General features: G+C 46.2%; 3 protein-coding genes and 1 pseudogene across 3 annotated transcripts; 2 read left to right on the top strand and 2 right to left on the bottom strand.

Annotated features, from left to right (window-relative positions):
- Positions 1–7,785: 7,785 nt before the first annotated feature.
- LOC136513818 (uncharacterized) lies at positions 7,786–12,118 on the top strand. Its single transcript, XM_066507794.1, has 6 exons — positions 7,786–8,107; positions 8,215–8,303; positions 8,570–8,665; positions 8,780–10,678; positions 11,038–11,215; positions 11,303–12,118. Exons 1-6 carry the CDS (start codon positions 7,786–7,788, stop codon positions 11,917–11,919), a joined length of 3,201 nt encoding a protein of 1,066 aa, XP_066363891.1. The 3' UTR covers positions 11,920–12,118.
- An 891-nt stretch (positions 12,119–13,009) lies between these two features.
- LOC136510315 (G-type lectin S-receptor-like serine/threonine-protein kinase At2g19130) overlaps positions 13,010–23,814 on the top strand; it is a 38,904-nt pseudogene continuing 28,099 nt past the window's right edge.
- On the bottom strand, positions 14,560–15,801 carry LOC136513492 (putative inactive G-type lectin S-receptor-like serine/threonine-protein kinase SRK). The gene has a single exon (XM_066507488.1). The coding sequence runs from the start codon at positions 15,799–15,801 to the stop codon at positions 14,560–14,562; it is 1,242 nt and encodes a 413-aa protein (XP_066363585.1).
- LOC136512807 (receptor-like protein kinase FERONIA) lies at positions 16,728–19,826 on the bottom strand. Its single transcript, XM_066506806.1, has one exon. The coding sequence runs from the start codon at positions 19,417–19,419 to the stop codon at positions 16,891–16,893; it is 2,529 nt and encodes an 842-aa protein (XP_066362903.1). The 5' UTR covers positions 19,420–19,826; the 3' UTR covers positions 16,728–16,890.

Genomic DNA, 23,814 nt, shown 5'->3' on the forward strand with positions numbered 1-23,814 from the left:
ATACCCAATATGAACTCCATGGACGCGAGTACGCGATTAGGACTGCGCGCATGCATTCATGTCGAGCTGGTAGATGGACGGGGAAGACCGGAAGACATGGCAACCAACCAGGACGAGGATGACATTGGGTAGCTAGTAGCAGCAGTAGCTGAGAATCTTGATTAGACAGCAGTTAGGCCCATGATATATGTGCCGTCACGACCAGGACTGCCAATGAAGTTTCCCAAGCAAGATAAACAGGGCCTAATTTACGTTGGAATCACCGGGCCAGGGGTACTATAATAGAAGTGCAATGTAAATTCGGTCAGCATTGTTGATGCATCAGCCAGATACCATGATAGCATTTCATTGAGTGTTCCCAAATTAGCCACGCAAGGGAGCAACTTCTATGCTACACAAGCAAGAAGGTAATTAGCAAGCTACACAAGCTATCTAATTACAAGAGCAACTACACAAGCTTAATATGTATAAAAGTAATTGCAAGCTTGTGTAACGGGGATGCAAACCAACGGGAAGAACAAGGTTGACACGATGATTTTTCTCCCGAGGTTCACGTGTTTGCCAACACGCTAGTCCCCGTTGTGTCGACCGCTCACTTGGTGGTTCGGCGGCTAATTAGCATCACCCGCTAAGCCCGCACGTCGGGCGCCGCAAGAACCTACCCCTTGAGTGAGGGTAGCTCAATGACACGCTTTACTAGAGTTGCTCTTCATGGCTCCCGCGGGGCGAGCACAATGCCCCTCACAAGCACTTCTCCGGAGCGCCGCACAAGCTTCTTGCGCGCTTCGACGGAGACCACCACCAAGCCATCTAGGAGGTGGCAACCTCCAAGAGTAACAAGCACCACCGGCTTGCAACTCGATCACCTAGTGCCACTCGATGCAACCTCACGATGCAATCACACTAGAATCACTCACTCACACAATCGAATGATCACTATCAAGTATGTGTGTGATGGAGGGCTCCCAAGCACTCACAAGCATGGACACTAAGTCCCTTGAGGTGCTCCACACCAGCCATGGCCGAAGGCCACTTCTATTTATAGCCCCAAAGGCTAAACTAGCCGTTACCCCTTCACTGGGCAATGGTCGAGCCGACCGGACGCTCCGGTCGTGTTGACCGGACGCTGGACCTCAGCGTCCGGTCGCTCGTAGATGACCACGTGTCCCGGTTCCAACGGTCACTTGACCTGACCGGACGCTCCAGCTTCTACTGACCGGACGTTGAACCCCCAGCGTCCGGTCGTTTCTAGTAAGCTCCCGAGCATGACCAGACGCGTCCGGTCGAACGCGATCGGACGCAGCTAGCGTCCGGTCACTCTCCAGCTACTGCTACACTGTACGTCAGCGCGACCGGACGCAGCCTGCCAGCGTCCGGTGCATTCAGATCCAGCGTCCGGTCAGTTGACCGACGCCAGCATCTTCTCCATTCTCTTCACCCTTGCTCAAGTGTGCTAACCACCAAGAACTTGCATCCGGCGCAATAGAAAATAGACATTCCATTTTCCCGAAAGCGCCGAATCCCGCCTCACAAGCTCGGCGGGAGGGAGAGAGGGACCCAAACCCATCTCACCCCTACAAACACCACCGCCTTTGTAAATGTGCCAACACCATCAAGTGTACACCACCATGTGTATGTGTGTTAGCATTTTCACAATCATTTCCCAAAGGATGTTAGCCACTCAACTTGCCACGCCACTCGATCCTAGCGACAATGCAAAGTTAGATCACTCGAGTGGCACTAGATGACCGATATGCAAACAAGTTTGCCCCTCTTGATAGTACGGCCATCTATCCTAAACCCGGTCATAAACTTCTCTACACACCTATGACCGGTGAAATGAAATGCCCTAGGTTATACCTTTGCCTTGCGTATTCCATTCCATCTCCTTCAATGTCGATGCAACACATGCACCAACACAATCAACAATGATATGACCCACTTCATATCATCACATGATCATATAGGTTCATCGATCTTGACTCTACTTGCTCTTCACCGTTGCCATCGTCCATCGGCGCCAAGTCTTGCTCAAGCTTCACCGCCACGCGGTACATCACTCCAAAGCCTTCGACTTGCCCTTCACGCTTGCAACCGGTCCATCAAGCCAAGTCTTGTCTTGATCTTCTCCGCCTTGATCACACGACTCAATGTCATGTCTCATGTGCATTTAAGCTCCTTCATCATCACATGTGTGAGCTTTGCAACATCTCCAAGCCATTTTCACCTTCATGGCATATCTTGCTCACACACATGTACCTGTGGACTAATCACCTGTGTATCTCACATAAACACAATTAGTCCACCTAAGTTGTCACTCAATTACCAAAACCAAACAAGGACCTTTCACTCGCCCGATCCCATGGCGCGCACCGACGCCAGGATCCACGAGCTCCGTCTCATCCAATCCCTAAACTAACTGCCTCGGCTGCACGGGCTGCACCGACGCTAGGATCCACGACTCCAACTCGCCCCGATCCCACGATGCACACCGATGCCAGGATCCACGAGCTTCGTCTCGTCTGATCCCTAAACTAACTGCCTCGGCTACGCGGGCTGCATCGAGGCCAGGATCCGCGAGCTCTGACTCGCTCGATCCCTGAACTAAACCACCGACTTCGCCTCAACTAAAATACACGCACACACGCCCGCTGACAAAACCCCCAGATGATTCTACCCAAATCGCCCGGGGGCTACACCCGCGGGTGCGCTCGCGCGCACCCACTGACAAAATGAAAACTTTCCTCGCTGACAACACGAAAACCCCCAGACAATTCTGCCCGAATCGCCCGGGGGCTCGGGGGCTACACCCGCGGGTGCACTTGCGCGCACCCGCCGTCGAGACAAAAAACCCCAGACGATTCTACCCGAATCGCCCGGGGGCTCCTATTGGGTTCATAAACCCAGGGTTCCTCGTGGACTAGCTTCCCAACAAAGGCTCGGCCCAACAGACGATGTTGCGAGCAACGCGCAACTCATGGGCCAACCCAAATACCTAGACGATAGGCCAAAAGGACGATCCAATCTCCGACCGGAAGGCCTAGCCGAGGAGGAATGACGCCCGCTTCTGACTTCGGCCCACCTCTCCAACCGGAGCGCTCGCTTCAGCCTCCAGCCCGCCTCCGAACGACCTCTCCAACAGGAAGGCCTGGCCAAACACCACTTCTGACTTCAACCCGCTTCTCCGACACGGGATGCGCCGAACCCCTGCTTACAACTCCACTCCAACTAGCGCAATCAGAGTCGACTGGGACCAACCGACTAGGGACGCCCGCTCGGTAAGGACCAGAAAACAGACAGAGAAAGTAAGGCAGCGCACTCAAGTCAACCGCAATACCAAGGATCATACCCTGTATATCTGCAGGACAGTACCCTACGACCTCCCTGGCATGACAGAACACAAGCAGTGTTGTAGGCGCTGATATTTTCCCCTACAGTGTTATGGGCGCCATCAAACTCCCATACCAGATAAATATGGTAAGGCTCCCCCCACATGCCTTTGGGCATCAACAGTGTTGTGGGCACCGGCATTTACCTTACTAGGCGAACATGGTAAAACCCCTCACATGCCTCTGGGCATCAATAGTATAGCAGGTGCCGACATCTGCCATACCTGTAGAAGACGACGCAACCTCCCACGTGCATCTGACATTCGACAGTATTATGGGCGCCTACCATCATCTTATACCCGTCGGCGTGGGCAACAAGACTTAGCAGCGAACATACTCTCTCCCTCTCACTTGTAAGGCCATCCCCTTCATCTATAAAAGGGGTGCGCTCTCTTCCAACAGATAAGTTAATTTAGATCGATCAAGTTCACTAGGACACAATAATAGAGCCACCAGGTTCAAACCTCGAGCACACGCTCGAACACATAGCACATAGCGGAGCTCCCGTCGCTCTCAGCCCCTCTGACCAGAGTCCAACCGTACCTCTTGTACCCCCTATCTTTCTCCTTCTCGTTTGTAACCCCACTGCAAACTTCGAGCACTTGGGCTCAGGAATAAAGTCACCGACCGACTCAAACTGGACGTAGGGCATGTTGCCTGAACCAGTATAAATCCTGTGTCATTGAGTGTTAGGCCACCTCCGATCACAACGTACGACAAAACTATAAATATTTACGTGTTGGTCACTTTCTGCACCGACAGTTAGACAAAGATATTGTTTTGGATATAACTAATTGAAATAGATAGAAAGTTAGATATAGATACCATTTTCACATCAAATGATATATAGGTAATATATTGAAAGAGATGAGAGCTAGGTATATAGGTATCATTAAGTGAAAGAGATATACACCTAGCTATAGGTATTATGAGTTCAAAGAGATATACAGATATTAATAGAAAGAGATATAGGACAATGCTTTCCTAAAATAAAAATAATATAGAATATGTTACAAAGTAAAAAGATATTGAACTCACAAGACCTAATTTCAAATGTTTCAAATGGACAACACATTGTTGACTCACCTGGTCTTCAACAAAAGGTATGAAAAGGCAAGTTTAAACTCAAAATCAACAACTTGAATCCGATTTTGGATTAAGAGAGCTTTGAACTTAAAACTCCAATATTTATATTCTTTTTAACATCGAGCTTAATACTTTTATTGACCCAGAATTTTAGGTCTTTATTAAATTTGATATAAAAACTTTGAACTTGAATCATGTGACTTTAGGTTATGAATATAAAAACACAAGAAGCGGGACAGAATCCTTCGCCTACATACACAGAACCGCCAGAAGGATGAAAGTTGAACTTTTTGGAGGGCTAAAGTTATCCGGTGACGTGTGATGATGTAGGCAGAGCAGTGTTGCTGGAGGTGACCGGACGCTGGTGCTGCGTCCGATCGTGACCGACCAAATGCATCCGGTCATGTCTGGTACCTTACTAGAAACGACCGGACGCTGGGGTTGCTGCGTCTGGTTAGTTCAAGCTGGAGCGTCCGGTCGTTAGATGACCGTTGAGATCGGATGAACAGCGTTTGAAGAATGGGACACATGGCGTGCATCTCACGACCGGACGCTGAGGTCCAGCGTTCGGTCGATCGGACTAGAGCGTCCGGTCGTCCTGAGTTTTGCCTAGTGAAGGGGTAACGGCTCTATTTATTCGTGGGGTTATAAATAGAAGTCATGGTCGGCCTTGGGCCGGGAGCTGAGCACACTAGAGCCTTGGTGGCTTGTATAGTAGTGCTTGGGAGCCCTCCATCTCACATACACTTGATAGTGATCATTTGATTGTGTGAGAGAGCGATTCTAGTGCGATTGCATTGTGAGGTTGCATCGAGTGGCACTAGATGATCAAGTGGCAAGCCAGTGGTGCTTGTTACTCTTAGAGGTTGCCACCTCCTAGATGGCTTGGTGGTGGTCTCCGTTGAAGCCCGCAAGAAGCTTGTGCGGTGCTCCGGAGAAGAGCTTTGTGAGGGGACATTGTGTTCGCCCCGCGGGAGCCGCGAAGAGCAACTCTAGTTGAGCGTGTCATTGAGCTACCTTCATTTTTGGGGTAGGTTCTTGCGGTGCCCGACGTACAGGCTTGGCGGGTGATGCCATTTAGTCGCCGAACCACCAAGTGAGCGGTCGACACAACGGGGACGTAGCGTGTTGGCAAACACGTGAACCTCAGGAGAAAAATCATCGTGTCAACCTTGTTCTTCCCGTTGATTTGCATCCTCGTTACACAAGCTTGTAATTACTTTCATATACATTGTGCTTGTGTAGTTGCTCTTGTAACTAGTTAGCTTGTGTAGCTTACTAGTTACCTTTTTGCTAGTGTAGCATAGAAGTAGCTCCCTTACGTGGCTAATTAGGTTTGTGTAACCTTGTTAGTCACTTTGCTTAGTTTGTGTAGCTAAGTATTTGCGCTCTCTAATTTGGCATTGGTTGCCTTGTTATTGAGCATTAGGTGGCTTTGTGCTTTTGCTTACTAGCATGTGTAGGAGCTCCCTTGTTGCTTAAAGTACTAGTGCCATAGGTTTGTGTGACCTTGCTTCTAGAATTGGTTAGGTGAGCTCTAGCTAGCCCGGCATCTTTGTGGCTTAATTGGTATCTTTGGAAAGTGCTAGAGAACATAGATAGAGGGGTGTAGTCTTGGCTAGACCGATAGTTTTAATTCCACACTTATTTTGGTTAGCCGACGCGATTAATTTTAGAAAGGACTATTCACCCCCCCTCTAGTCCGCCATCTCGACCTTACAGCGTCCCCGGTAGGTTGGTCCCAGTCGGCTCTGATTGCACTAGTTGGAGAGGAGTTGTAAGCAGGGGTTCGGCGCATCCCCGGTCGGAGAAGCGGGTCGGAGTCGGAAGTGGTGTTTGGCTAGGCCTTCCGGTCGGAGAGGCCATCCGGAGGCGGGCTGGAGACCGAAGCGAGTGCTCTGGTCGGAGAGGTGGGCCGAAGTCGGAAGCGGGTGTCGTTCCTCCTCGGCCAGGCCTTCCGGTCGGAGATTGGATCGTCCTTCTGGCCTGTCGTCTAGGTATTTGGGTCGGCCCATGAGCTGCGCATTGCTCGCAACGTCGTTTGTTGGGCCGAGCCTTTTTGGGAAGCTGGTCCATGAGGGCCCCCGGGTTTATGAACCCGACACTAACTTTCTATCTTTTTTCAGTTAATAATATTTCAATCAATAATACCAAAATTTGTTTTTTTACTAGAGTCGTTGACTCCTAGTTGAACCTTTGCCTTTCTTAATGTTATCTATATCTCTTATAAAGATAAACCCCACTAACAATTTATCTTATCATGCAAGGTGCCCACATAAGCATCCACTAGAATATCCCACTAGCACATTCAGCTATCTTGACATGCAAAAGTGTCGACATCAACATTCACTATCATATACAACTAACACATGCCATTATGTCTTCATTCAAGCTATTCACATTAGCAAACCACATCATTTACTAACATATATTTAGTTGTCCACATCAGAATGCTAAAAATCATCCACTAACATGTATTATAATATTTATTCAATCATATTAGTAAATATAAGTAGTATAATTTCACCCGCGATTCCCGCAGCGGCACGCATGGTGTTGTTTATTTAAATTTCAATCCCTAGTCCAAGTGATCGCGATGTGTATAGGCGTAGAGGTTATTAATTGTAGGAGATAGAAAGATTGGTTTTCAAGAAGAAAGATTTGGTTATTTAAATTTCAATCCCTAGTCCAAGTGATCGCGATGTGTATAGGAGTAGAGGTTATTAATTAATTGTAGGAGATAGAAAGATTGGTTCTCAAGAAGAAAGATTTGGTGTAAGTTACTACAAGAGATATAAAAGAGACATTTTCAAAAAAAAAAAGGAAGGAAATGAAATGAAAAGACAAAATGTCAAACAAGCCCTAAGATGCCAAATAAACCCTTCATTATATCTACTCTTGACAATTAATAAAGTCTATACCTAAGCATATCTGCGTGACATCTTTCTATCAATGACAACCGATGGCACCAGATTCCCTAATCCCTACCACGAGCACGCCTCCATTTCGCCTATAAATACGCAGTACCCTCGAGTCCACGCTCCACGAACAGCGCCGCAGAAGATCCGTGGCCGCACCACAGTGGCAGCGAGCGGTCTTCTCCCTCGGATGCTCTCTCCTCGTCACGAACTCGCCGTGAGGGAGAAGAGAGTCTCTGAGCACCGGGTCCCATCTCCGCCCTGGGCTTTCGCGCCTCGTGCTCGTGCTCCACCCGAGCCTTTTCGAACTCGCTCACCCACGCGCCCGTGCCGGCGTGCCCCACCACCCCCTCGCACGCGCCCGCCGCGGCAGCAGCACTCTCACTGACACCATGCCCCGCCTCGCCCTGTGGCCCATGTGCAGGGAGGTGGACGTGGCGGCCCTCGCGGGGCCCGCGCCTCCCGCGCCCACCGCACTTTCACGTGGGCCCCGACCACCCCGGTGCCCCACGGTTCAAAATCTGAATTCGTCAGGGGAGGTGAAGAAAGGTCTCCAGCAGCAGAGCCTGGAGGAGGAGAGAGGAGAAGCGGAGGCGGAGGCGGAGGCGGAAGCAATGCTGCGCGGCGGCGGGTCGCGTGCCCCGGCGAAGCCACGGCGCCCCCACTCCCACTCCCGACAGCGGGCACCGCCCCCGCCCACCCCGTCGCGCCGAGGTGAGCGACCACGGGCCGAGCTTGCCTCTCCGTTTCCGCATTTATTTTCCGTATCTAACCGGAGAGGCTCTTTTTGGTTTGGTTTTCTCCGTGCCGTGATTGCGCAGCGAGCGGGCCTGCCGCTTCGGCTTCCCCCGAGTCCAAGGAGCCGGCGGCGTTGGAGGCTCCGGTGGTGTCTTCCGTGGAGGAGACATCGGTGAGTAGACCACCACCACCAGTCCCCAATCTCTTCCTGTTAAAAAAAACTTTTCAGTTTCCGCCAAGGTTTTTGATTAGTACAGCTGCGCCTCATATTGTAGGCACTTGTTAATTATGTTTCGTGGGTTTTGAGAAAATAGAATATTTAATTATTTATACTTGGACTAGAGTTTCTCCGAGATTCACATCTCTTGCTAGTCATCGTTTTGGCACGATTGTCTACCTCGATTCCTAGTAACTACAACTGCTACATGATTGCATCAGTTCACTTTTGAGTTCAAGCGGGGGTTCAAAAGGGCAAAGAAGGCAATGCTGCCGCAGCCGGTGGATGCGCCGAGAGGTGAAGACAATTCAAGAGAGGTACATGATGTAGCACGCTGCTGTCCACGAATGCATTTCGACGCAGTTAAATATGTCTGATTAGTGAACTGCGTGCTGAAAGCCTTGTCCGTGCTCTCTTTCTCTGTTTTGCAGGGCCTCTCCAGCAAGCCGAACACTGTTCCTGCGAAGAAAGACGTGCCGAAGCAAGTGGAGTTCACCCATTGCTCGCCTGGTATTGTTGCTAGGCTGATGGGTCTCGACACTGTACCTCACCCCAAGAAAGCTCTTGACCGGTGCCAGAGTGACACCCGGGCTAACCTGCAGCGACACTTGTCTGGAGTTGTGCGAGATGTGGACAGTGTCTCGTCTGGGGATCAGGCATGTAACGTCAGTTCTGATGAGCTGCCAGCACTGAAGGATGTTTTTGAGGTAACAGAGATGGAGAACATGGCGACGCATGAACTGCCGCAGCCTGGAAATCAGGAGCCATATCTGACAAACATTGAGGCTGATCTGGAATTTGTCAGGCAAAAGTTCTTGGATGCCAAGCGGCTTGCCACTGGTGAAGGGAATATGAATTCGAAGGAGTTCAGCGAAGCACTTGATGTACTCCACTCCAAAAGGGATGTTTTCCTTGAAATCCTTCAGGAGAACAGGACTGCAGTGTCAGGATTCTCAGGACACATCCTTAACCACAGTGGGTTGCAGTGCTCTTCTCATACAAGCAATGCTGCTGCTGCACAATCATTTGAGGAAGAAATCCCTTGTGGCATGGAAGGTGTGTGTGACGGGATGCATGACATACCAAAGGAGTTTGAGAAACCCATTCCTAGCATGCCGCTCAGAGAAACTTCAGTTACACCAGTGGCGCCGTTGGCATCAAATGAGGGCAAGAGTAAAGGCTCATGCCGTCGCTCTCAAATCGTTGTTCTGAAGCCAAACCTTCAAAGGAAAAGTTTCACACCTGTTCTATCAAGCCAAGAAGCACCACAATATAAACAGAGGAGTGGGACAGGACATTTGAAGCCTCCACACCATAGTAAACAATTTTCTGTGCCACGAAACAATGAAGTTCTTGAAGGAGAAAGGGGTTCTGCACTACAGAAGGTTAGAAAACAAACACCTAAAAGCATTAGTTCTACCTCACATAAACAGAGGAGACCATCCCAGGAGGAATATAACCTTGAAGTGGATACTGAGAAGGCAAAAGTTAGTTCTACCTCTCATGATGACACCATGCCCTTTTATTCAAGCATTCATTCTGCTGGACCATCAGTTAGTAGAAAGGCCAGAAAGCACCTCTCAGAACGATGGCAAATGGCCTGCCAATCTGGTTCAGAAAATTTAATTCCTAAAGGCATAAAAACACTAGGTGAAATGCTCGGACTGTCTGATAGAGATGCACCAAGAGAAAGCTCCCACAGGGGAGGATCAGATCCAAACTTCAATCCCTATAATGTGAGGGAGGTGCCAGGCAGCCCTCTTGGCATTAGCAGTAAAGATGGGTGGAAGACAGGGATTTACTGTGAAGATGATTCAAGAGCTGGTATATCAAGGAATTTTCCCAGGTCCAAATCTCTTCCAGCCTCATCTACCACTTCTGCAAAATTGTCAGGCAGGAGGCAGTCTGCACCAACCCGTAGGTTGCCCATTCTGAAAGATATATTGAATTCACCCACTGATGAATCTGAAAATGCACATATCAGGAAGAGATCACCAATCAGAAATGCAAAACAGAAAAATGGAAAATCAACTGTCCATCTAGGAAAGGAAAATATGCTACCTGAAAAAGAGATTCATGTAACTTTGGAAAAAGCTAGGCACAGCATCTGCATTTCTGATCTTTCTCGGGCAAGCAATATACATACTGAAAAGTGCCCTGATGATGTTATCAGAACTGAGGATCAGGAACAATCTGATTCTGCTCTTAAACACGATTACACGGAAAAAACACAAGGTTTTATGGGATGCACATACCAGACACTAGCAACATCATCTCCAGAGACAAAAGAAGTTTTATCAATTCAGAATCAGGATAGCATAGAATTGAAGGTATGTTCCAACAGTGTTATCATCAAGCAGTTTTACATTTACCTTGTCAATGTTAGTTGGTCAACATGCACAAACAGGTGCTATGATTGCAAAGAACTAGAGTTAACCTCATTTCTGCCAAGAAAGAAACGCGCAAGACTTGAGTTGGTGGGTTAGGCGTTAGGGGGTGGACGGTCAACTTATTTTGCTGTTCTAAATAAAAATTGTAATAGTTATTTATTTTTAGCTGTACAATTTCTGAATCTGCTAATCACACCATCTCAATTTCTCAAGTTATTTTAGTTTTGTTATGAAAATTTTTAGCTCCAATGGAATAATTGCATTCTGATCATTAAGATTTAACATACATCTGGTTCTAGGAGGAAAGGAAACCATCAGTGGAGATTGATGATCACGTTGGCACTCAAACAACAGAATCAGCAAGTATTGCAAGTTCTGAAAGTTGTGACTGCTCAAGTCCAACTGCTTTATCACAACACAGTTCTGGTGAAGAGACTTATTCTGGAATTTTTAAAAGCATCAATGTTGGTATTCAAGGTTAGTATATCATAGGAACTCAAATTTCCTTCACTTAATATGGTTAATATTATTGAATGCTATTCTTGCCCTTCTAAAAAACTGCAGAACTCAGAGAGCAACTAAAGATGCTGAAGATGGAAGACCAAGATGACATTTGTGAAGACTATTCTTGTACTTTGTCAAGCGACGAGTTTGACAATATGAACATCTCAACGTATCGAGCCATGGAAGAGCGGTTATCTATGTTTAAGAATGAGGAGGACAGGGATTTCTCTTATGTACAGGACATGCTTGCTAGCGTGTGTGACTTGCCAGATCACCTAGAAGATTGGCAAGTGAGCTCAGATGTGTTCCTGTGTCTTGAAAACAAGTATAACAAGCTGGTTCTGTGGTCGAAATCAGACAGGAAACTTCTGTTTGATCTTGTCAACTCCATCTTGGCTGACATGACCATTCCAGACAACGGTTTGCATGCAAAGATCATGATGAAATGCTGGCCTGAAATAGACCACGGACAGTTAGCTGAAAATGTCTGGCAAATGGTGCAGAAGCAAAGTAACAATGGGCACTTCTTTTTGGAGGATGTTCAGCCTTTGCCATTGGACGATCGTTCTGAGTTGGAACTGGTCGGAATGAATATTGCCAGGATGATCCATGATGACATCATAAGAGATTGTATCATCGAGTTCATGTCGCAGGAGAACTACCTTGTTACCAACTAATGTTTAGGGCTGTAGTGGTTAAGCTAGACTGTTAGGCAGATGAGTCACATAACCTTCTGCAAATCACTGGTTTGCGAAATGGTTTCTACTATATAAGGTGTGGTAGGCTGGTGGTACCATTTGATTGGCATGGATGTGTAACCTTGTATAATGTATGGACCTATGGTTAAAATACATCTCGTCTTGTTGCGGTGCCTCCTTTTCAAGCAATGCATACTTTTGCTGCATTGCAAATGGATCATGGTGCAAGCAGTGTTGCGATTGCGATAGTGATAACTACAGCATGTTGCATGGAAGGGATCTTGGATTGTGATCTGTATTCAGACTTTGACAAGGAATTGATCATGGGTATGGAACCAAATGGTTGTTGGATTATCTCTCTTGATACTCTGTTTCGTTGCAGGTTATGTGTGGTGCAGCGCTTTCAGTTGCGATGCTGTCTAGTGGATATTCTTTTAGTATTTTGTTCTCTGGGAGGAGCTCTTTCAAGCAACTCTTGCCCTGAGTTGCTTCAATTGTTCCTTTGGTCAGTTCTGACCAATTAACAAGCTGCTAATTGTCATTACGCATTACGTAATATGCTAGATGACCATGACAGAATGAAAGGAGCAGTTGTGTTGATTGCCTTGCTGGAGACGAGGAATTTTCAGGAGCGAGGTATGTAATCTTCTTCCAAGCTATGCCTTGTTTAAATATAGGGCGTAAAGTTTTGGGGTATCATATCGGATGTCGTATGGGGTGTTCGGATACTAATAAAAAAATAAATTACAGAATCCGTCAGTAATCCGCGAGACAAATTTATTAAGTCTAATTAATCCATCATTAGCACATGTGTTACTGTAGCACCACATTATCAAATCATGGATTAATTAGGCTTAAAAGATTCGTCTCGCAAATTAGTCGCAAACTGTGTAATTAGTTATTTTTTAATCTATATTTAATACTCCATGCATGTGTCACACATTCGATGGGATATTGAGTAAATTTTAGGGGAAGAACTAAACAAGGCTGTAGGTGAGTTCTGATAGGGACTTTGCACTGCTTGGAATGTTGGGGGGCCCTCCTGTGTCGCCTTGCGGTTGACTTGACCATGACCAAGGTATAGACTGCATGCGTTGGAATCTTGGGAAACTTCACTGATAGTCCTGCTAGTAGCCTAGTAGGCACTAACTATTATACCAGCGCTGCATGGGCCAGCTGGTGGTTGACTTGACTTGATGGAGACTAGAACTAACTGCTGTCCTAATCAAGATTCAAGAATCCTCCCCGTCCATGGAGTTAACACCCTGTGCATTGTGCAACCTTTTTCTCTTTCTTCCTATATATGCACTTCTTCTCCTAACAGTAGGGCATCAGCATACTCCTTTCCATCACAAGACAAACCACAGCTAAGACTCCTTCCATCTGCAACGACCGTGGCTTTCTCTTCTCCATGCCCGATGCCTCCTCTCCTCTACACAATACTCGGTGGCCTCCTGCTCTTATCTTCCCTGTAGCACGCTCCTTTGCATTCCGTCATCGTTGCCGCGGCGGCGAATGGCGACACTCTCGCGGCCGGCCAGACACTTGCTGCCGGTGACAAGCTCGTCTCAAGAAACAGCAAGTTTGCGCTCGGCTTCTTCCAGTTCCAGCCACCAGTACCGTCGTCCAGCATCAGTAAGTCCACTGATGTCACCACCAGCTCCTCTCCCGTCTGGTACCTTGGCATATGGTTCAACAAGATCCCAGTTTTCACCCCTGTCTGGGTTGCCAACAGGGAGAAGCCCATCACTGACCCTGAGCTCAAGCTAACTCAGCTCAAGATCTCACAAGATGGCAGTCTTGCCATCGCCCTCTTACACAATGCCACTACTGAATCCATTATCTGGTCCACAACCCACTTCTTCATCAATAGGTCGACAGAAACCAGCACAAACACTACTAGTGCCGTTCTCAGGAACAATGGAAACCTTGCCCTCATAGCACATAACAACCCATCTTCTGATTCCAACGAAGTACAACCATTGTGGCGGAGCTTTGACCATCCAACAGATGTTGGAATTCCTGGTGCCAAGTTGGGTTGGAACAAGGTCACTGGTTTTAAATGGCAGTACATCTCAAAGAAGAACCTGATAGATCCCGGTCTTGGCTCATACAGCCTTGAAATAGGCAGCAATGGGATCCTGCGCCTCGGGCGCCGTAACCCCCCTCTTGTAGCAACTTGGTCTTGGCCATCCGGAAAACTAGCTACACTTCTACCTGTGCTCAGTGGCCTGCTAGAATCGGATCCATGGACCAAAGGCTTGTTTTAACCCACATACATCGACAACGATTGAAGAGGAGTACTTCACGTACACCTCACTGAATGAGTCGTCTTCCTCATTCGTCTCATTAGACATCTCCGGTCAGGTTAAGCTCAATGTTTGGTCAGAATCAAGTCAGTCTTGAAAGACCATATATTCCCAGCCTGCTGATTTCTGCACTACGTATGCTATCTGTGGACCTTTCACGGTCTGCAATGGCAATTTGGGTCCAAACTTCTGTGGCTGTATGGAGACCTCCCAAAAGTCGCCTCAGGACTGGGAGCTTGGTGATCAAACTGGAGGGTGTGTCAGGAACACTCCTTTAGATTGCACAACTAGTGACAAGAACACAACAAGGTCAACAGATGTAACGAGGATATGTAACTCGAGCTATGGTATGAAACATGTCTGATGAAGAACTTGCCATGTTTTTATTGTTGTTACTGGCTGTGCATTCTAGGGGGATACTTCTGACGCACCCTCCAGTTGGATTTCCGGCTTCCCAGTCAAGAGGTGAATTGGGAGAGAAGCTCTCCATACAGCTACAAAATAATGGGCTTGCATTGCCATCACAGACCGTGAAAGGTCCACATACAGCAGGCAGACTGCAGGGATCAGCAGGTTGGGCATATACTGTTTGCCAGGAATGTTTTTCCTGTGACCAAATATTCAGCTTAATCTGGCCAGAGACATCTATTGAGACGAATGTGGAAGACGACTCATCCAGTGATTCATACGTGAAGTACTCCTCATGGTTGTTGACATATTTGGGTACGAGCAAACCTTTGGTCCGTGCATCCGAGTCTAGCAGCCCATTGAATGTATGTACAAGTGTATACGCCAATTTTCCAGATGACCAAGACAAATACACTACAAAAGGGGGCTTCCGGCGCCTATGGGACAACACCCCATTGGAGTCTAGTTCAAGGATGTATGAGCCAAGGCCTGGATCAATGAGGTTCTTCTTTGAGATGAACCGGCGGTTTAGACCAGTGACCTTGTTCCAGCCTAACTTGGCGCCAGGAAGCCCAACATCTGTTGGGTAGTCAAAGCTCTGCCACAAGGATGTTCCATTAGATGATGAGCTTCCTGCCACTATGAGGGCAAGGTTTCCATTGTCCATGAGAACGGCAGCGGCAGCAGCGGCGGCGGTACTAGTAGTGTTTGTGCTGGTTTCTGCTGTCGACCTATTGACGACAAAGTGAGCAGTGGACCAAAGTATGGACTCAGCAGTGCTGGCATTATTGTTTAAGATGGCGATGATGAGATTGCCATCCCTTGAGATTTTTAGCTCAGGATACGTGATGGGCTTCTCCCTATTAGCAATCCAGACAGGGGTAAAGACCGGGATCTTGTTGAACCATATGCCAAGATACCAGCCAAGGGAGGACAAGGGGGACTTACTGAAGCTGGTCCCTGGAGCTGGCTGGAACTGGAAGAAGCCAAGTGCAAACTTGCCATTTCTTGATATGAGCTTCTCGCCAACGACAAGCGTCTGGCCTACCGAGAGACTATCACTACCATGTGCCATTGCGGCAGGAGGGGTGTGCAGGGAAGAGGAGAGAAGGAGCCCACAGATTAGCATGTAGAGGGAAGCCATCAGATCAGGCATGGAGAAGCAGAAGAGAATGGTGCCGGCCTGAAGTGCAGATGGGACTTGGGAGGGAGAGAGGAGTGTCAGTCTATGAATAGCTGTTGATGGATTACGCAGGAGTGCAGCATTGTGTGCTGCTCTGCTGTTTAGAGACGGAAGAAGAGCATTGCATATATATAGAGAGAAAGGTGTTGAGCGGAATTCACATGCATGCACAGAAGATTTACATATGAACCCTTAGCGACGCTAAGAAAGAATGTATTCAGAGTTTCAGACTGTTGGTCACACAAAAAAAAATCGTAGTTCAGACTTCAACTGCTGATTAGGACACTAGTACGTATACCTAGTACGATGTACACACTTGGTCTACGTACCCACATCATGTACTAGCTAGGTAGTCCAGGTAAGCCACAGCCCACAGGCAGGAAAGGTAATCATGATCCATGCATCAAGCTGCCGTCCAATGCAATCCTCGTGTTCTGTTCAGCTGTTGTGTGTTTAGACTTCAGACAACACAATTAAATGAGCTACCGTACCATTCATCAGGTATCAGAGTTGTAATCGCCACCATTCCTAGAAATCGCCATACAGAAAAATGCTGATACCCAAATATGAACTCCATGGACGCGAGTACGCGATTAGGACTGCGCGCATGCATTCATGTCGAGCTGGTAGATGGACGGGGAAGACCGGAAGACATGGCAACCAACCAGGACGAGGATGACATTGGGTAGCTAGTAGCAGCAGTAGCTGAGAATCTTGATTAGACAGCAGTTAGGCCCATGATATATGTGCCGTCACGACCAGGACTGCCAATGAAGTTTCCCAAGCAAGATAAACAGGGCCTAATTTACGTTGGAATCACCGGGCCAGGGGTACTATAATAGAAGTGCAATGTAAATTCGGTCAGCATTGTTGATGCATCAGCCAGATACCATGATAGCATTTCATTGAGTGTTCCATGTAAGTGTAGCCATACAAAAGGCAATTTCTTCTAGGATCGCAGTATTAAGTATACACACACATATGATTACAGAGATGAAGAAGCAGTGGCATCACAGTATTATTGAATACAAAATGACCTGAACTTTGCCGTCACCGTCCTTCAGTATGTGTCATATCTGAGAAGACGACCCCTTGTCCTGTGATGCTCATTGTTGAATTTGTTGATGGACCTGCTGCCGAATCCACCTTTGTCTTTGCAATTGACAATGGCACCTCACCATTGCTATTATTTACCCCTGTCCTCTCCTGCAGCTGGAGAGCGACCTGGAGGTTTGAAAGTACATCACCCATGGATGGCCTATCAATGCTCTGATCAGCAACACACTGCTCAGCAGTCTCTGTGAATTTCCTGAAGCACTCAGGAGTTATTTCCCCCTGGAGATGAGGGTCAATGATCTCACTGAGCACGCCGTTCTTCTGGCAAGACAGTGCCCACTCACGCAGGCTCACTTGCTCCTCAGGAAGCTGAATGTTAATCACAGGGCGCGCGCACAGAACCTCAAACAGCACAACCCCAAAAGCGTACACATCAGATTTCCTGGTGAGTTGCTTCCTCCGGAAGTACTCAGGATCGAGATACCCAAAGGTGCCCTTCACCGCTGTGCTTACATGGGTGTCATCGACGTCTAGACTGGCCTTCGATAGCCCGAAGTCTGCGACCTTTGCCACGAACTTGTCATCCAAGAGAATGTTGGCAGTCTTAACATCACGATGGATGATCGTTTGCTTCGCACCAGTGTGCAGATACTGGAGCCCTTGAGCCGCACCGATGCAGATCTCAAGGCGTTGCTTCCAGGGCAGAGGTGACCTTCTTTTGGTGCTGTAGAGTTGCTCCTGAAGGGTACCATGAGCCATGTAATCATAAACTAGGATCATCTCATTGTTCTGCTCGCAGTATCCAATAAGAGATACAAGGTGGCGGTGGCGAAGCATGGACAATGTCCCAATCTCATTTCGGAACTCACGCAGGCCTTGCTGAGACAGTGGGTTGCCGCGCTTAATCGCCACCTGAACACCACCATCTATCTTTCCACGGTATACATTCCCAAAACCACCCTTGCCAAGGAGAAAGGTTTCATCAAAGTTATTAGTGGCTGCCTGGATTTGCTTGAAGGTGAAGTGGTGGCACATAACTGACGGCAGATTGTTGCCCTCAACTTGAGGAGTCATCAAGTGCTTGTTGCCGGTCCTTGTTCTATAGTTCCTTGCTATCTCTTTCCATCTGCTGATGATGTACTTGCCAAAACAGGTCAACAGCAGAAGAGCAAAAGCACCAACAGTTCCAGCTATGGTTGCTGGGACAGCACCCTTTGAGTTTCTTTTTCTTGCACCTGCAGGCTTGTCATTATTAGGTTCCACATGATCAGGTGGTGATGGTGGTGGGGGAAGGGGTGGCTGAAGTGCAGCAAGACTGTTGTCTTGATAATTCTGTAGCTTAAAGACTTCAAGACCATTCAATATTGCATCATAATACTCTGGCCTTGTCGTAAGATCCGGGTGAAGGGCAACCCACAGGTCCGTCTGACCAGTACCGGATGTGATGATAGCATAGTCTGTATACGCTGTTCTGCCGATTCCTCCACTCCATGCAATGACATCCATTTCCTCTTGTGCTGTCTGGTTATTTATGTAGATAAAGAATGACCTCTGGTTGACCTTAGTTATTGGATACTGGTTCTCACAGAAATGGAACCTTAGGAGGTAATAGAACCCAGCATCAATTGGTAATATCCATGTAAGATTATACTTCAGGTTGACTTGTGCATCTTGTCCCATTGACCGAGCAGTAAAATAGACATCAACTGGTGCAGTGTAGTTTGGTACACTGGGTGTATAGGTGACGGTAATATCGTCGTTAATCAGGGGGCAAACTGAACGAGCACCATTATATAAGTAAGGACTGTCCTCGTACCATGTACGGTAAAAGTCAATATCATCATGCGGAGAGATGTACGGCCCCCCTACATTAAGCCGGTACATTGTTTGAAACCCTGTTGCAGGATCAATAGGGAATGGATCAGGGTTTCCACCATTGGCTAGTGTTGGTATTGTTGTTGTGAAAAGGTCAGGTGTGGGCACAATTTCAATCCCATTCACAAATGCATAAGACCCTTTATGGTGGGTGGATGGGCTGAAGCTGAGGTGTAGGTTACCTGAAGTAACATTTAAGGAGTACTCAAGGAACAAGCTGACATTAGCTGCCAAAGAAGTTTGGGAAGCACAGGGGTTTTCAAAAATGACTAGGTTGCTCGCTGTGACACGAAAGCAGGCATTTGAAGGAGCATAGTTGCCATAAGTGGTAGGATAGAAGTAGAGGCGCAGAAACATGCGTCCTGGCCTAACAGGAAATGAGTAAGTGTAACTTGAGGTGAAGATCCGAGCAGTCTTGTAAGGAACAGTGGTGATTAGAAAAGGGTCTAAAGCAATCGCAGAGCCTTCCAGTGATGGTGCAAACTCGGAATCTATGTCACTGTGCCATGTTCGATCATCAGAATCACCATCCGTTGGTGTGGAGGCTCCACAATCTAGACGGATTTGGCCAGAGCCGATGGAGCTGTTATCGGCCTCTATGGTGCATAACAGTGTGAGGGTAACTAGTAGAAAGATATGGCACGCCATTGCTGTGGTCGGTGTCTTAAGAATAAAGTTTGTCTGAGGATCTCTTCATATCAGTTTTGCTGCAATATAGCTCTAGGAAGAACTTCGTCATACCATAGAGTTAGACCTTTCCATGTCGGGTTCTGGGCAAGAAAGAGAATCAGAGAAAGTGAAGGGCGGTTGGATAGTACTTTTCTAGTCTTTGTTCCGTCACCAAGGTGGATTCAGATTTGTCAAGTTATACCTGCAATAAGATAAGAACAGTATAAAGAAATTATATCGAATTTTTTGCAAGAACAATTAAAAAACGATAAAAACTAATACTATGGTCTGAAATCTACAAATGGGACAAAAGTTAGCTGGAGAACAAAACTACTTTTTATGTTCTGGAAAAGAGACGGGATCCTTCCATTTTTTTTAAGTTTCAGGCCACATATAGATTGGAGCAACAATGACCTATATATCAGTTTCCTTTAGAAGGGCTAGTGCATATGGTTGACTGGATGCAAAATGAACCGATAGAAAGACAGCCACCACATTATTATTACGTGCTCCTGAATAAATAGATCCCTAGAGTTGTCTTAAGTCAAACTTTTTAAACTTTGAGCGAATTTATAGAAAAAAATTAAGATTTATGATATTAAACTAGTATCATTAGATTTACTATAGAATATATTTTCATAATATGTTAATTTTATGTCATAGATGTTCTTAGTCTTTTCTATAAAGTTGGTCAAACTTAAAAAGTTTGACTGGCACGGATTTTAGGAATTGATTTATTTAGCAACAGAGGGAGTACCCTGCATCAGATTTCACTAAGGGCTTGTTTGGTTGCTTAGGAATATGAGGGCCTGGAATAATTCATAGTTGGAATGCTTCACTAATTTGCATAGTGGAATTGTTACTGGATCCGTTCCTAAGGCATCTTTGGAATGCTTGCCTAGAACAATTCCCACCAGGAATTATTGTTTCCTTAGGAATGAGGGCTTGTTCGGTGAGCAAGGCCCGAGCAGCAGGATCCGAAATCTCTACTCCTAAAAAGATGAAAGACGCAACAGTCAATTCAACGTGCCTCCCACTCCCTACCTCCCCGATCCCACACAACCCCCGACTCCCCCCGCTACGTGCCTTGCCCTCAACCTCGCCGCCCCTCGCCTCTCGCTCGACTCCTGCTCCCGCCGCCGAGTGCTCCCCACGCCCGGACCCAATCGTGCTCGACGCCGCCGCCACCGTATCCCGTCCCGCGCCACCTTCGCGCCGCCCTCCACTGCGACTCCCTCCGCGCCGCTCAGCAGCCGCCCGGCCCCGCTGCCCTCCCCCACAGGGACTCCCTTCGCGCCGCCAGGACGTCGCCCTCCGCACCGCCCGGGCGCCTTCCTCTGGCCGCCGCCCTCGCTCAACTTCCTTCACGCCAATATTTCATTTGTTTGCTTAATTTAATATTGCAGATAGTCAAGTAACAAAGTGTTAGCGAAGTAGAAATTACGATTCATTAAGGCTGATCTGTGATGCAAGCGCTGTAAAATTGTGGTTGTTCTGTGTTTTACTCTTTTTTAGCAATTGGAAGACACAATTCAATGTCTATAATACTGTTTTGCCAAGTAAAATTCTTACTCAGTTTTTACATGGATATTTAGTTAGAACACTGAACTTGTTCTCATCAATCTATCTATTATTACCTACAGGTTGTCTATATTTTGGATCAAGTCTGTGCTATGGAGAATGAAATGCTGCTGAGGATCAAGCAGTCCCATCTTGACATCACACCAAAGATCCAGTGTGATGTCTAATGTGTTAAAGCAAAGCATGACAGCTTAATCGTTGCAATAATGAACCTTCTTTGGCTTATACAGCTCACCAGGTTGCTCCCTAATGCAACTGGGACAATCTGCGGCCAGCATCTTGAGAAGGTCCTTGGCACTGAGCACTGCCATATCCTTGTGCCATTCAGAACTGAGAATGGAATTGTTCGCAAGTGGATCTCGCGTTTTGAAGTCTGGCCATACCTGGAGACTTACACTGATGATGATGCATTATCTTCTCATACTCAGTACAGAATTTGACATGATCACTTTCTTGTTCTCCTTGTTTAGTTAGTAGGATAAAACCTGATGATGATGCATTGCAAGGAGGTCCTCTCACAAACAGAAAGTTGATGCATTTGTCTACTGATCTTGGTTCAATTTTGTGAGGATGCAATTATTGAATTCTAGATGGCGCACATATCTATTGTGTTTGTGACGTCCTCAAAAATCTGGGCTCAAAAAAGTTTACAGGTATTCCTTTTGATTTCTCAAGGTTTGTTTTGACCCTGGTAATTAGCATATGGAAAAAAACCATATTTTCACTGAAAGTATGAATAGTCTCTTTCCAGTACAACAACAGTTTGATGAATAGTAAGTACTCCCAAGTACTGATTTCCATTTTTTTCTGGTGATGCAGTTACTTCTTAAAGGCTGGTTATGCAGTCATCTTCATCCATCGACGGTAATCCACAAGGCTATAGCAGCTGTGTCCTAGCGCAGCAAGCCAGCAGTTTTTTTTACCTTTCATTTTTTACTGTCAACCGTTAATAAGTATCTATACATGCTGTAAAGAAGATTGTTCTCCATAAGGGTATTTTCAAATACTTTATGCTGTTCTGCATGAGTACAGTGGGCGCTGCCAACCTTTCTGTAGGTTTTAATGAAGCTCGTAAAAGAACACACGTAAGGCAGAGTGCTTATAAAGACCGAACATCCTGTGAAGATTTACGTTGCTCCAGTTTCCAATTTGCTTCAAGCTCAGTTTAGAATTTTATGTTTGTTCTATGAATGATCACTTAGAAGTATGGGTGAATTTGAGCATTGATGATATAATGGCAACGGCTTCCATAACAACGCACGGGCAAATGCTAGTGAACGAATGAAGAAGCTGAGGCAGGGGAGAGAAGCTAGTGGTAGGGATGTCATTTCACGTGCCCTGCTCCGCTGGCCAGGTGAGATGACATGTCATTGCCACGTGAGTAAAAGTAACGTTCTAGCATTGAGACGGTACGGTTAAAAAAATAGAACTGCTATAATATTAAAATATATTTTGTGATAAATCTAATAGTAATGTTTATTTGCTATCATAAACTTTAGTATTACAAGTTTAGTTATATTTAGGATAGTTTAACCTTGGATAATTTGTTAGGACCTTTCTGGAACGGAGGAAATTTACACAAATCATGTATGAATTAGTTCATTTTATAGGAAAAACATAGGAAATAGAAAATTTGCTGAGAGCCTGCTTGAAATGCAAGATTTTCACAAGAACTATGCAGAAAATTTTATGAAAATCTGTTTAATTTCATTGGAGAAACGTGTGAACATGAAATTTTTCTCGCGTTCCAAACATGCCCTCACCTTGTTTCTAAGGGCAACCACAGCGCAGTGATGTTAGCCTCATTATAAAGTGAGAGGCCACGTAGATATATGAGTTTTTTTTTGTTGAAATTTGGTATATGAGTTTTGAAACCACTAATCACATGCTATTCATAGTCATGTTATAGGCACTGCAGGTTTGTAGTTTTTTTTTTGTTGCAGCCTTAGCCTGTTTATTTCTCCTAGTATGGTCTGCTTTTTAGCCACAAGCACACAATGCGCTCTCAAACATCTATTACCTCTACAAGCTACTATGACACCCTGCAAAGCCTCTACAGGAGCTGATTTGGACGTCTGTTGTAAATGTGAAGGCTGGGACTACTGGCCAACAACTTGGAGCGTTCGGAAACCCTAAGAGCCTTAGTTATTTTATTAGAACAAAGAGAGTACAATCTTAGAAGGTATATAGTACACTTGTAGTAAGAACCAAAGATCTTCATAGTGCCTGAACTATACAAAATGAAATAGAAACGTTCCAATCTCACTGGTGAAAAAATATTGCCAAATTGAGATAGAAGCAAATAGACCAGAGAATACGATTAGATTAGGAAACAAGGACTACCAAATATAATAAAGTTAACAAAAAGAAATAGTAGCAGGATTTGCATAGAAACAAAATTTATTGGGCTTATATTGATAGCACATGACGCAGAATTATTAGATATATACCAATCAAAATATATGCAAGCATATGTAAAAACATCACATCCTATCCATAAGAATGCGAGAGAGAACAGTCAAGAAGACAATATGGGGTTTCAGAACATCATGAAGAAAAACATTGCAGAAAACGATGCAATAAACAGGCTAAAGATTAAAAGTTACCTCATAATGAACGTGCTCTATGAAGGATCGAAGGTAGAGTAGCTAGCGTACAGCGTAGGTGTCTGAGCAACTCTTGTCAAAATATATACTCCTACTTGCAAGGTAGAGTGATGAACGGGGGAGGCTCTGCGGAAGACATTGAATGCTGAATTTTATGAAAAACCCCTTTCGTATTATTATTTTTCAT

The sequence above is a fragment of the Miscanthus floridulus genome, chromosome 16, assembly GCF_019320115.1.
Source record: "Miscanthus floridulus cultivar M001 chromosome 16, ASM1932011v1, whole genome shotgun sequence".
Lineage (NCBI taxonomy): Eukaryota > Viridiplantae > Streptophyta > Magnoliopsida > Poales > Poaceae > Miscanthus > Miscanthus floridulus.